Source organism: Sebastes umbrosus, chromosome 6 (assembly GCF_015220745.1).
Source record: "Sebastes umbrosus isolate fSebUmb1 chromosome 6, fSebUmb1.pri, whole genome shotgun sequence".
Taxonomy (NCBI): Eukaryota; Metazoa; Chordata; class Actinopteri; order Perciformes; family Sebastidae; genus Sebastes; species Sebastes umbrosus.
Genome location: NC_051274.1, coordinates 19,929,637 through 19,942,356, shown reverse-complemented (window position 1 = coordinate 19,942,356; position 12,720 = coordinate 19,929,637). Strand labels below are relative to the sequence as shown.

At 39.0% G+C, this 12,720-nt stretch overlaps 1 protein-coding gene across 2 annotated transcripts in view; it reads left to right on the top strand.

The window, feature by feature from the left end:
• The first annotated feature begins 3,302 nt into the window (after nucleotides 1–3,302).
• Nucleotides 3,303–12,720, top strand: part of LOC119489725 (deoxynucleoside triphosphate triphosphohydrolase SAMHD1-like) — a 25,558-nt gene continuing 16,140 nt past the window's right edge. The window contains exons 1-11 of one of the 2 annotated variants that reach the window (XM_037772501.1): nucleotides 3,303–3,676; nucleotides 3,842–3,908; nucleotides 5,019–5,091; nucleotides 6,977–7,137; nucleotides 9,337–9,452; nucleotides 9,646–9,716; nucleotides 10,846–11,004; nucleotides 11,310–11,410; nucleotides 11,538–11,646; nucleotides 11,745–11,836; nucleotides 11,953–12,068. In XM_037772501.1, the coding sequence (XP_037628429.1) occupies nucleotides 3,496–3,676; nucleotides 3,842–3,908; nucleotides 5,019–5,091; nucleotides 6,977–7,137; nucleotides 9,337–9,452; nucleotides 9,646–9,716; nucleotides 10,846–11,004; nucleotides 11,310–11,410; nucleotides 11,538–11,646; nucleotides 11,745–11,836; nucleotides 11,953–12,068 (1,246 nt within the window). In that variant the 5' untranslated portion in view covers nucleotides 3,303–3,495. The remainder of the gene's footprint in view (nucleotides 3,677–3,841; nucleotides 3,909–5,018; nucleotides 5,092–6,976; nucleotides 7,138–9,336; nucleotides 9,453–9,645; nucleotides 9,717–10,845; nucleotides 11,005–11,309; nucleotides 11,411–11,537; nucleotides 11,647–11,744; nucleotides 11,837–11,952; nucleotides 12,069–12,720) is intronic. The other variant, XM_037772500.1, reaches the window with a different exon arrangement.

Here is a 12,720-nt window from a genome sequence, read left to right as displayed (position 1 = left end):
TCTGAGCAGCTGTCAATGGCTCGCAAACTCCGACCAAACGGTCAAACTAGGCAGCGTTGATCAAATATGAATCAATATTCTGTTACTGTAATGACTATTTCTCGCTTCAAGTGTTTTCAGAAACATCTTGTAGTGTACTGTTTAGCTGTAAAATGAGAAAGTTTGTGACCCAGCAGATCAGTTGAGGAAATACTAAGCACCGCCCACCAGCCGGAGCACAACCAATAGGAACGCTCTCTCTCTCTGAAATGACCTGTGATTGGTCAAAGTCTCCCATCGCGGGCTAGATTATTTAAAGCCTGAAAACAGAGCCATGAGGAGGTGCAGAAGTTTAGTTTTCTCTCAGAACACCTGAATTACAATATGCTGAAAGGTTATTATGGGCTTTTTGCCCAATGATGCCAAATACGTTCTGTCTACTGAAGTTTTAACTTTGACAGCTCTAATTACAATATACAATTACATAGGCCTATATCATGAAGATTGTGTCCATATTGCCCATAGGAATAAACAGTTTTAAAAACGCCGGCACTGCATGTCCTACATCATTGTCACTGAACGTAATCACAACAGCGTCAACACACTGGCCTCTTTTGCTCCACTATGTCACTCAAACAACAAACTATATGTGGCTCCAACCTCCACATACCAGCCAAAGGGGAGCGACCTGCGTCAAGTTGTCTATAAACAGCAAATAATATACCGGTACTTACTGTCCACTAATACATTGTTACTGTTATCTATTTCAACATGGAGCAAAAACAGGCAATCCCAACCAAAACGTATCTCTTAAAAGCCTCTATACGTGCTTTTGTATGAGTTTTATTGGCAAGAATTGTAGTAGATGCTGTGAAAATTACTTACTGGAAACTTGTTTTCCCTTATTGTTCATTGTATTCAGGGTAACCATTGAGGTCATATTTTTTTTCTGGGAATTTAGGGAGTTCACTCACACTTGGTATTTTGTCTGGGCTGATTCCAGTAAAATTAATAAAATTTGACAAGATCACAAGTTCACATTAAATTAAATAGATAAATGGTTGTGTATTATATTTCCCCATCAGAACTTTATTCTTACATTTCCACCTTCATGTTGGGGAATACCTACAATTTAGGCACAATATACAAATAAAATGTTTTCTACTGACTTGCCCTATCCTTGAAGAGCACATGATGTCCCACATTTTCATTGGCTCTATAGTTTTCAAAAGTCAAATCACTGCAGGACAGATGCTTTTGTAAAATCTGGCTTTTATCCAATGGCAGGTCACCTGCCATGGTGACAGCAGGGTCAGCGCCAGAGTGTTAGGGGCAGACGGGCAATCAGCTTTGACAGGGGGAGGGGCATTTTTTTTTCACCTCATATAGCCTTTATTAAGTTTAACATTATCATGTTTCATGAAAGAAATAAACTGACAGAGAGGTGTATACATACTGCCACTTATGCGCACAGGCGCGCACGCACGCACGCATACACATGCTGTTGTGTACAGATAACTCCTCAGGCACGCCCTGGGTCTTGCTCGTGCCAGGGTCAAAATGTGCACACAAGAGGGTGCCGAGATACAGTAAACAGGGAGTTAAACAACACATTAATCTAACAGTCTGACTGATTTCTTCATAACTATAATTTAAGTTAATAAAGACTAAATGTGGATGTTTCACTCACCAGTTGTTGTCCCTGCTCAGCCTGCTGTAGTGTAACATTAGTCCATTGTTTTATTCCACAATACTGAACAGAATAATCCAAACAGGTAGAAAAGGTAAGATGTGAGAGGAGCACAGGATGCTTTTGACTCTCTTGGTCCTAATTGTGCTTTAATGCACCAGGTTTGTAGGTCAACTTTCTCTCATTTGTTTCTATTGAGCTAGATTAAAAGAAAAAAAGAAAACACGCAAACGGAGCGGATCAAAACGAGGCTTCTTACTGAAATATTGTAGGGACGGCTCATATTTCCCAGAGTTTCCATAGTTGTACCTTTGCGCTGTGTTCGTGTTTTATTTGAACCATTAGTGAGGTGGCAGTTATATTTGACAGGTAGCTCGTAATAAAGTTTCACCAGTGAACTATATTACATATAACTGCGAGCTTCAATGCCTGTGCTGAAAGTGTCAGTAATCAAGTTAATATTTTCATTTACATCCAGGACAACTGACCCGGTTTTCTCGGCTCATTTTATCTAAACTAATCAGCCGTTCCTCTCAATATGAGTGACAGGAAAAAATAGGAACCGTGTATCCGATAGAAGTTCAGACAAAACGTCACGCCGCGCTGTGCAGCGCCGTGTTGCTCTCAGCCAGTTAGGACACTCCAATAGAAAACAATGTGATCAAACCCAACATGTTGTTTCCTAAATGCAAAACTATCACTGTTTTGTGCTTTATTTTGCATTGCAGTGTTAAGTCCTTCCATTACCAAACTGAATGACTTAACCCTCCTGTTGTTTTCCTGTCGACCGCGTAACTTTTGGTCTGGTTTGACGGTTTATAAAGCATATACGGTATAAATTATCAACCAAAATTATCACCCAATTCTATTACACCTTTGTAGCCAATTCATTCCAACTCATTTTCACAAGTTTTACACTTTTCTTTTCGTAATTTATGGTTAATAAACATTATTTCCATGAAATTACACCTAATCTTTGAATAAAAAAAGCAGAAATTATTAATTATTTTGACTATAGTTAGTATCAGAGGAACACAATGTTGAGGGATTATCACAGACTGGTATATGTCAAAGTTTAGTCAGAATATTATGAATATTATAATATAAAACATTTTCAATGGCAACACATAATGACACCTTTTTAGCCAACTGCTTTCCAACTCATTATCACAAGTTTTTTTCTTTGTAATTTATGGTCAATAAACCTCATTTACATTAAATTACACCTAATTTTTGATTGAGAAAACCCCCCCAGAAATTATGAATTACTTTCATTCATGTTATTTTGGGGCAGTTAGATGAAAGAAAACCATATTTATAATATAATGAAGTTTGAAAATGGGTCAAATTTCACCTGAGGACAACAGAAAGGTTAATTTTACTTATAGCTTAGCTGTTATTTCAGTTTAGTTTTTTGTCAGGAGAGAATTCAGCTGAGGGGGCACAGTGACCTTTTTGAACCGACCCCTAACGCCGACGCTGGGTGACAGGTGACCTGAAAGTTTTACCTGCCACAGCCAACATGTATCCTGTTATTTGGCAGGTGGCAGGTGCTAATTTCATTCCCTGGTTTACAACCCTGGTTTTATTCATTCACCTACATAGATTGACTTTTATTTTGAAAAGCAGTCACCGGAAACGTTGTCTTGGTTTCGGTTTAGCTTGACTTACTCCGGTGTAGAAACAAAACCCGGGTGTTTTTCACCGCTCTGCAGAGCCGCCTAATCAGCTGTTTTCCGTCGACATTGAGGAACATTACCGGCTGTAATTTAGCGGGTCTCTACTCTTCTGACTAACACACATTACCGCCTGTTAGTGAGACCAACATGGAGAACCGAAAGAGACCGTCGGAGTCCGTTTTGATCCCTAACGGCAGCTTCAAAACGCCGGACAAGAGAGTGTCCGCGGTCCCACTACTGGACTCGGACTACGCGCGATGGGGAGTCGAGGAAACGTGTCGATACCTGCGAGCAGAAGGTCTCGGAGAATGGGAAGATACATTTAGAGGTTTGTTTTCTGCTTAAATAGACATTGTTGGTCTATACATAGCTGCATTAAGCTAGGTCAGTCAGCTGAGAGCTGCTTGTTATTACTGCTAACCTTCTGTCTCTATGTGTTTGTGGTTGTGACATTAAAGCAACATCAACTGTGTTTGATCTCTCTGTCATCCAGCACAAAACATCACAGGTGTCGGGCTGCGGTACCTCAAGGATGATGGTCTGGAGAAGATTGGCATACAGTAAGTGTGTTAATAAACCTTGTATGTGATTTAGACCCCATGACCATCTTAACTGGTTTGCTTTAAAGGTCCCATATTATAAAAAAAGTGAGATTTTTATGTTTTTTTATTATAAAGCAGGTTTAAGTCCTATATAAATACTGTGAAAGTATCGAAACACTCAATCCATAGGGAAATACACACAGTCCGTATTCAGAAACTCTGCATTTGAAACAAGCTGTCAGGATTTCTGCCCATTCGTGATGTCACAAATATACAATATTTAGACCCTTGACACAATTTTAAACGTAAACATTCTAAATGTGTCCCAGTTTATTTCCTGGTTGCAGTGTATGTGAATGTCATCAGCTGACAGGATGTACACACGGACCCAAACTGTTGCCAGTCAATGCAATTCTGTTGCAATTCCGTCAAAATGCGCTAAAACGGAGCGTTTCAGTCAGAGGGTAAATACAGGCATATTCAGGCTGACAGTATGAGGAAAATAAAGTTTTTTTTTTAACATAACAGCATGTAAACATGTTCTAGTAGAAACACAAAATACAAGTATGAACCTGAAAATAAGCATGATATGGGACCTTTAATGTTTCACAGCTCACATTCTGTCTCTTTTCTGTCTCTGTCTCTGTCTCTCACTATAATGACATGGCTCCTATGGGGACTAACATCATCACACATGAATACAATTGGACTCATTGGATCCACAAGAGTCTCAGCTTTACAGTCATAATATCAAGAATTGATCAAAATGATCAATAATCCCTCCAGAATACCACATTAACACAACAAGACCTTGAGGAACACCATAGAAAAAGCCATGCTGTGATTTGGTATCAAACGATTTTGACATTTGGAGATTTCTGCAAGAATTGCATTTTTCAGCGATTGGATGGCGAGCACTTCTGTTCTGGAAACTGCTCAGAAACCCCCTTATTTCAGTTCGGGTCTCAGAGGGTTAGAGCACTGTGGGTAGGAATAAATGTGACCAAAAGCCGCTAACTATAGTGTCAAAGAAGGACAAGACCCCATGACCATCTTAACTGGTTTGCTTTAATATTTCAATCCTCACTTTTCTGTCTCTTTCTCTCCTTTTGATCCTTTGACGTCCAGGTACCTTGGTGACCGTCTGAAGATCCTACACAGCCTCAGGAAGCTGTGGCAGATAGAAGCAGAGCCAAATAAGGTAACAGCTGTATCACAATGCTTTCACTTTCAAGGTTGATGGGATAAGAAAGACATAATAGAATAAAGAAGAGGCACTTGTAGGATAAACAGCAAGGAAGTGTGAAAATATAAAAGAGTTAGTGCATGAAACACTTTTTCTTTTATTTTCTCTGATTTATTTATTATTTTCTTTGATTTTCTCTGAGCTGTTTGTTCTCTGTCCACGCCTCAAAAAAAGACAAATACAGGTGACAGGCTGAAAAATAGTCAAGGGCAAAACTGTGGTGTGAAATGAAGACAGACCAGTTCCTAGTGTTTCTTTGCGTTTTTTTCCAGTTTAGTTTACCTGCCTCAGATAACCCGCCCATCCTCTTTTGATCGCTATTCAAATCACACTTGTAAAACGCCCTCCTATTTTTTACTTAGTCATTTCTAAATAAACCGCAAGGAAGTGTGAAAATATGAAAGAGGTAGTGCATGAAACATTTTTTCTTTTCATTCACGGAGCTGTTTGTTCTCTGCCCACGCCTCAAAAACGACAAATACAGGTTACAGGGTGTAAAAAAACAAAGTTAAGGGGAAAACTTTGGTGTGAAATGATAGACGGACCAGTTTCTAGATCCCTTTTTGTCATGGAGTTTAAGTGTTTCTTTCAAGTTTAATGACATTTTTACTCATTTTTACCTCAGATAATCTGCTCATCCTCTTTGAAATCACTGTTCAAATCACACTTTTATCATGTAATTTACCCTTATTTTAGTTTATTCTACACCCTCCTATTTTACCCAAGTTTTTACCTACAGTAGTCATTTCTAACTATCTTGTTTTAATCTTGTTATGTCTGCATTTAGTTTTTATGCTGTAAAGACCTTTTATAAGTTTTGTTTGTATTACAGTTCTTCTCATTCGTTTTGACTCAATTCTCGAATGAGAATTACTTTTTTTCAAAACAATAAGCTCCAATCTCTGAACAATTAGCTTGTTGTTCACAACAGATTTAATTTCTCATTCATTCAAGCAAATTGCATATGTTTGGCACGTGTGCAAAAAAGTAAGTACAACAGTGTACAATTTGCACAATGACCACTTGCACATGTGAAACTGAGATGATTCTCTCTCCAAACACTCTTTCATTGTTTGAGCCATCACATGTAAAATGATCCATTCAATTATCAAAATCTGTCTCACATACATGTATATTCCATAAATATCTATGACGAGGAGGTGCAATTTGTTGTTTTTTACTGAACTACCACAGGGTTTTTTTTCATTATTGCGGGTTTTTAAATAATGTTTTATTGGCACGGATGTCATTTTGTGTCAGATTTTCTGTTCACTGTATATGACTTAACATGAAAGCTCAAAGGTGACTTTTCTGTTTATAATCCATGTAACACATCGCTACACAAACACATTTTCTGTCTATACAGTATTGTACACTATAGTATTGACTTCCCCAGTAAACTTTTACCTGCTGTTGAATCTAAGCAGCTCGGTGCGGTATATAATCGCCTTCAGCTAGACTAAAACTCGACAGTCTTGTATAGTACAGAAATCAGTCAATGTCAACAAACAAGTAGAACAAAACAGAGACTTGTATATATTATAAACATTTCCAGGGTTGACTGCCGTGGTGAAAAAAACATCGAAACATTTTTACCCGTACAGCTCACACGATGACAAAACAACTTTTAATTTTGGTGGCATTGGCCAACTTACTGATACAATAACTAGGTTTTGACGCATTTTGCAGACGTGTAATAGAGTTGTGATGCCCCATGAAACAGTTGTGACAACAGCACTTACAGTTTAGAAAAATGTTAAGACTGGTAGACTGGCTATGTGTTTTGGTTATGAATGGTGAAGTAAGTCTCTTAGCTGTTTGTTGCCCTGTCTTCTGCCAGGTGTTTAATGATCCCATCCACGGGCATGTGGAGCTGCACCATCTTCTGGTCAAAATCATCGACACTCCTCAGTTCCAGAGGTTACGAAACCTGAAGCAGCTCGGAGGGGCCTACTTTGTTTTTCCTGGAGCATCCCACAACCGCTTTGAACACAGCGTTGGGTATGTCCTCAGTTAGACACGGTGTTTATTGATTAGGCAAGGCAAGGCAGCTTTATTTGTATAGCACATTTCAACAACAGGGCAATTCAAAGTGCTTTACATAAACATTCAAGAACATTGCGACAAAGTGCAAAAGATCATTAAGACATAATTAAAACAGTTATAAAAACATAAAAACATTAAAAATTAGAAAATAAAAACAAGCTAAAAATAAAAGCTAGGATAGAAACTAAAATAGCGTAAAACACAAAAGAGTAAAAGCTCTAGTGCAGTATCAGATCATTATCTGGTTTAATGAAAGGCAGCTGCAAACAGGAACGTTTTAAGCTTTGTTTTAAAAGAGCTCAGAGTTGAAGCGGTCCTGCAGTTTTCTGGGAGCTTGTTCCAGATATTTGGTGCGTAAAAACTGAACGCTGCTTCTTCTGCATGTTTAGTTCTGACTCTGGGGACACTAAGCAGACCTGATCCAGATGACCTGAGAGGTCTGGATGGTTCATAACACATCAGAAGATCGGAAATATATTTTGGCCCTAAACCATTTAGTGCTTTGTAAACCAACAGCAGTATTTTGAAATCAATTTTCTGAGAGACAGGCAGCCAGTGTAGTGACTTCAGAACTGGACTGATGTGATCCACTTTCTTGGTCTTAGTGAGGTATCTAGCAGCAGCGTTCTGAATCAGCTGCAGCTGTCTGATCGATTTTTTAGGAAGACCAGTAAAGACGCCGTTACAGTAGTCAAGTCGGCTGAAGATAAATGCATGGACTAGTTTTTCCAAATCCTGCTGAGACATCAGTCCTCTAATTCTTCTTATATTCTTCAGGTGATAGAAGGCTGTCTTTGTAATTGTCTTTATATGGCTGCTAAAGCTCAGGTCAGAGTCCATCACTACACCAAGGTTTCTGGTTTGGTCCGAGCTTTTTAACATCACAGATTGTAGGGTTTATAACAAGGCAACATTTCTCTGCTGTTAAATACATATATAAAGGCATAGTCAAATCTTGAGGGTACCATAAAATATAATATTATACGCTCATATAGACCAACATTAACCGGTGAGGCCAAACACTGAGCCGCCGAAGTGACAAACAGAAGTACGGTGGTAAGGTGGGTGATGAATACAATATCCAGTGTTTTCTCTCAGCAGTGTTGTAGTACTCGAGATCGGTCTAAAGACCACTCTTTGAAGGTCTTGTCTTGGAATTGACCGCATTTGTACTCGGTCTTGTCTCGGTCTCAGACAAAGGGGACTCTGGATTTTATTTGAAGACCGGTCAAGACCACAACTGCGGGGAAACTGCCTGTGCATTGTCTGATTTACTTGTTAACATCATTTCTGTGATTGCTCATAGAAAACAAAGGAACATTCTCACACACATACAAAATTCACCTCTGTAGTGCCTTTTGATTATTTTGTCAAGATATTTCTCCTGGTACACTCATACATACATACACACATACAGTATATATGGCAATAAAAGGGGTGAATGAAGAGGAATCTTCATTAAATTTCTGTGGATGTCTTTATGGGACTGTGGATCTTTCAGGTCAATTTGATTTGGTTTGCATGTTCCACATTTTATCGTAAGTGTGTGTGTGGGGGACTTGCACCGGTCTGGTCTTGGTCTTGACTTGACTCAACCCATCAAAGCCTTGGTCTTGTTTCGGTCTTGCTACGCTCTGGTCTTGGTCATGACTTGGTCTCAGTTTCGGTGGTTTTGACTACAACACTGTCTCTTAGCAATCATTTAATCAGGACTTTTATTTGGAAGTTGCCTACACTGTATTTTATAGTGCTTTAGGTGCACAACTTTAGTATGACATCTAGCATGCCAGGCCACACAAGAGCAACTGCCATGAGTGCATGTCACGGACGGAAAACCTCTATCTCATGTCCCCCTGCCCTCTTACGGGTGAGAGATGCTTCCTGTTATACTATATTTGTCATGGAAACAAGAAATAGGGCCATATTTTCTACAAAGATTGGTGTGGCGGAAAATAAAATTAATGATATGTTAATATTATAGGGCAAATTCCACATACAAGAAAGTATTTCATACAAAAAAGGTCTGTAACCAATGGAAATTGTATTACCAAATGTTGCATAAAGTCTGAGTAACATCTATATTTGTTATTTATTTGTCATGTTTTGTTGAACTTGCATTGTATATCTGAGTTGTTTTGTTGTGTGCTGATACAGAGTGGCTTACCTGGCAGGGCAACTTGTACAAGCTCTGAACGCGAGGCAGCCAGAGCTCCTCATCTCTCGCAGAGACATCCTTTGTGTGCAGATCGCTGGACTCTGCCATGACCTGGGTGAGTGGTACGCAGGTCCTCACATGTTTCAGGCGTTAACCTCTTAGTCACTGGGTGTGGGCATGAGTGAGGATGAAAGTGAAACTGTGTTTATTGTCTTCTATTTTCCAGATAGGAATAGAACACAAGTAGCTTAATGCAAAGTTAAAACACAACAAAAACAATAACTTTATAATTTACCCCCCCTTTCCAGGACACGGGCCATTTTCCCACATGTTTGACCAGCTGTTCATCCCAAAATCCCGTCCAGAAATTAACTGGAAGGTAAGAAACAATGTGATTTGTATTTCTCTTGTCCTCTCTGATATGCAGTGAGTATTGAACAAAACAGTGAGCCACAATAAGAATACCTTTATGGATTAGTTATTCTATTAGCATTGATGTCTTTCCTTCAAGTTATTAGTTGCAAAGGCAGATCAATTTTTTCTCTGTTGGAAAATGCAGACAGTCTGGGAAAGTCTCTTCTAGTCTTCTGACTGCTTTATTCCCTCTCATATGTTGTTGGCAAGTTCTGTTTGGCTGTGGTTTTAAACCGGTGTTATGATTCATCAGAAAATTATTTGGCCATCAAGGAGATGCAAATAAACACCCTTTGTTTCACAACTGTGACATACTTGCCCAGACTTGCATATCAACTGAACTGAATTACTGCAAAGAATAGTTGTTTAAAAGGGCGTCTCAGTTCAGTTTGTTTGGCCACACATATCAAACCTGACTATCCCAGTGCTCTTAAAATAAGTTAGCGACTGCTTTAGCAAGATATCTTCAAAACGACGGGCATACTTTATTTATGGAAAAAAAGGGGAACAACCAGAAAATTCAGGCAGACAGATAATAACTTCTGTTTGGAAAAGGGTTGGCTATTTTTGAAAAGTAACTGGAAAAGGCCTCTCTTAATCAACCACCGTGGAGATTGTTAAAGCTTTTTGCTTTTTATCCACACACACAGTTTGCCCTCCTTTTAATTTTTCCTTTAAATTGTTTTTTGATTCAAAGTTATAAAGTTCTTTCCTGCTCTACCAGATGGTTTGATAGAGCAATAAACAGCATATTTGTTTTACAGAGGCTTTTTATTGGCAATTATAATTAATGTCATTTGACTTGTAAGCATGAGAGTTGAGGGTAGATAGTGGAGATAGTGATTGCACTGTTCAGAAGTAACACTGATAAGAACTACAAGGCACACGGTCGTTAAGTAAATTATGACCGCAGACCTGCCATACGGAAAACATGAGATAAGACAAGATTTCCCATTTGTATCCTATCATGTTTTAGCTAAGATAAGCTCTTTCTATTTGAGTAATGAGTCATTTTGCTTTCATTTTCAATATGTGACCATGCTCATTTCCATATTAAGAGATATATTATTATATTAAGAGTGTTTACGTTGCAGCATGAGAAAGCCTCTCTAGACATGTTTGACTACCTGGTGAATGACAATGGACTGAAGCCGGTGATGGAGCAGCACGGCCTGGTGCTGCCTGAGGACCTGGAGTTTATTAAGGAACAGATTGCCGGACCACAGGACACTAATGCAGCTCAAGGCCACAAGGTAGCTGTCAGCGCTCAGTCAGTAGCATCACTGCTACAACAGCCAATGTATAAAAAGTAACTTATTACACTAGTAATAAGTAAGTGTATGTACTCACTTTTAAATAATAGTAATGTATTTCTGTTTTCTTATCTTTTAGCTTTGTTGTCCTTGTTTTTAGCTGAGTGTATCTTCCTGTACATTTGTTCTTAGCACTGTATAAAAACAGTGAGAGACACCACAACCAGATCAGACTCCTTGTATGCTTAAACATACTTGGACAATAAAGCTGAATCTGATGTCTCTATCGTCCGTCATCTCTGCAGTGGCCATATAAAGGCCGTCCAGAAGAGAAGTCCTTCCTCTATGAAATCGTGGCCAACAAAAGAAATGGCATTGATGTGGACAAGTGGGACTACTTTGCCAGGTGGGACTTGTTGATCTGTTAGTTTGTTTAATAATCATTTCCCAAATCATACATTGAATATTCACATTGTTCTGTTTAGTTGAACAACCTATCTTTTTACACATTCCTCCTTTCTATCTCTTCTCAGGGATTGCTACCACCTGGGCATCCAGAACAACTTTGACTATCGCCGCTTCCTAAAGTTTGCCAGGGTGTGTGAGGTGGACGGCCAGAAGCACATCTGCACTAGAGACAAGGTGCCAACTTTGTTACGTCTGCTTTTTGATCAGCTTTTAAAACAGCAATCCATTTAGATGATCAGTTGTGACCAAAATGCACATAATTCTTTTAACAGGAGGTGGGCAATCTGTATGACATGTTCCACACGAGGAACTGTCTACACAGAAGAGCCTACCAGCACAAAGTGGGCAGCATCATAGAGACTATGTGAGTAGCTAATCGCTCTGATGTAGCTTGTTGTCTTTGCTTCACTATTTCCTCTCCTGTATGTTATGCAGCAAAATGCTTTTAAAAATGATGATATGTTGGGTATGATTATCCAGGATCACAGAGGCCTTTTTAAAAGCAGACAAGCACATCCAGATTGAAGGCTCAGGAGGGAAGATGTTCACTCTCTCCACAGCCATACATGACATGGAGGCCTACACCAAGCTGACAGGTCTGTTTCAACATTAAGACACAGGGAGGAGTGGGCAGCATACACAGAATAGCACCATCTGCGCCATCTCTGAAAACATGCTGGAATGATCAAGCTTGTCATCACTTGATCACTACTTATACTTCCATACAGTTCATTTCATATGGGGCCATTATTGTAGCAAAATCATTTGTAAATGTATGTGGAGAGTTGTGTAACTGCATCTCAATCCGTGTGTTCATACTGAGATTTGCAAATGTGTATTCATAATCTGTGGGTGTAACATCAGATTTGTAAATGTGTAAAAAAATCTCCAAATCTGCATTCAGATTTGCAAATGTATCACGATTTTTAAATGTGTTGACAAATCTGTAAATGCGTGCATAAATCTGTAGATATTATTGGTATTAAGACTTTAGCTCCAAGAGCTGGAAATACAGAAGAGTCATCGGTAACAACTCAGCAGGCATCTCAATTGGCTGTCTTTTTACATCTGACTTTTGCTACACATCTGTGGTGGCAGAGATTTGCAAATGTGGCAAAAATTCGACAGGTTGCCATTTGTGCTCTAAGACTGACATCTAGTGGGCACTTTCACAAACACACCACATTAAATGAAAAGCCTATGTCAATTGACATCTGGGAATAGTTTTCTCTCTTGCAATGATTGAAA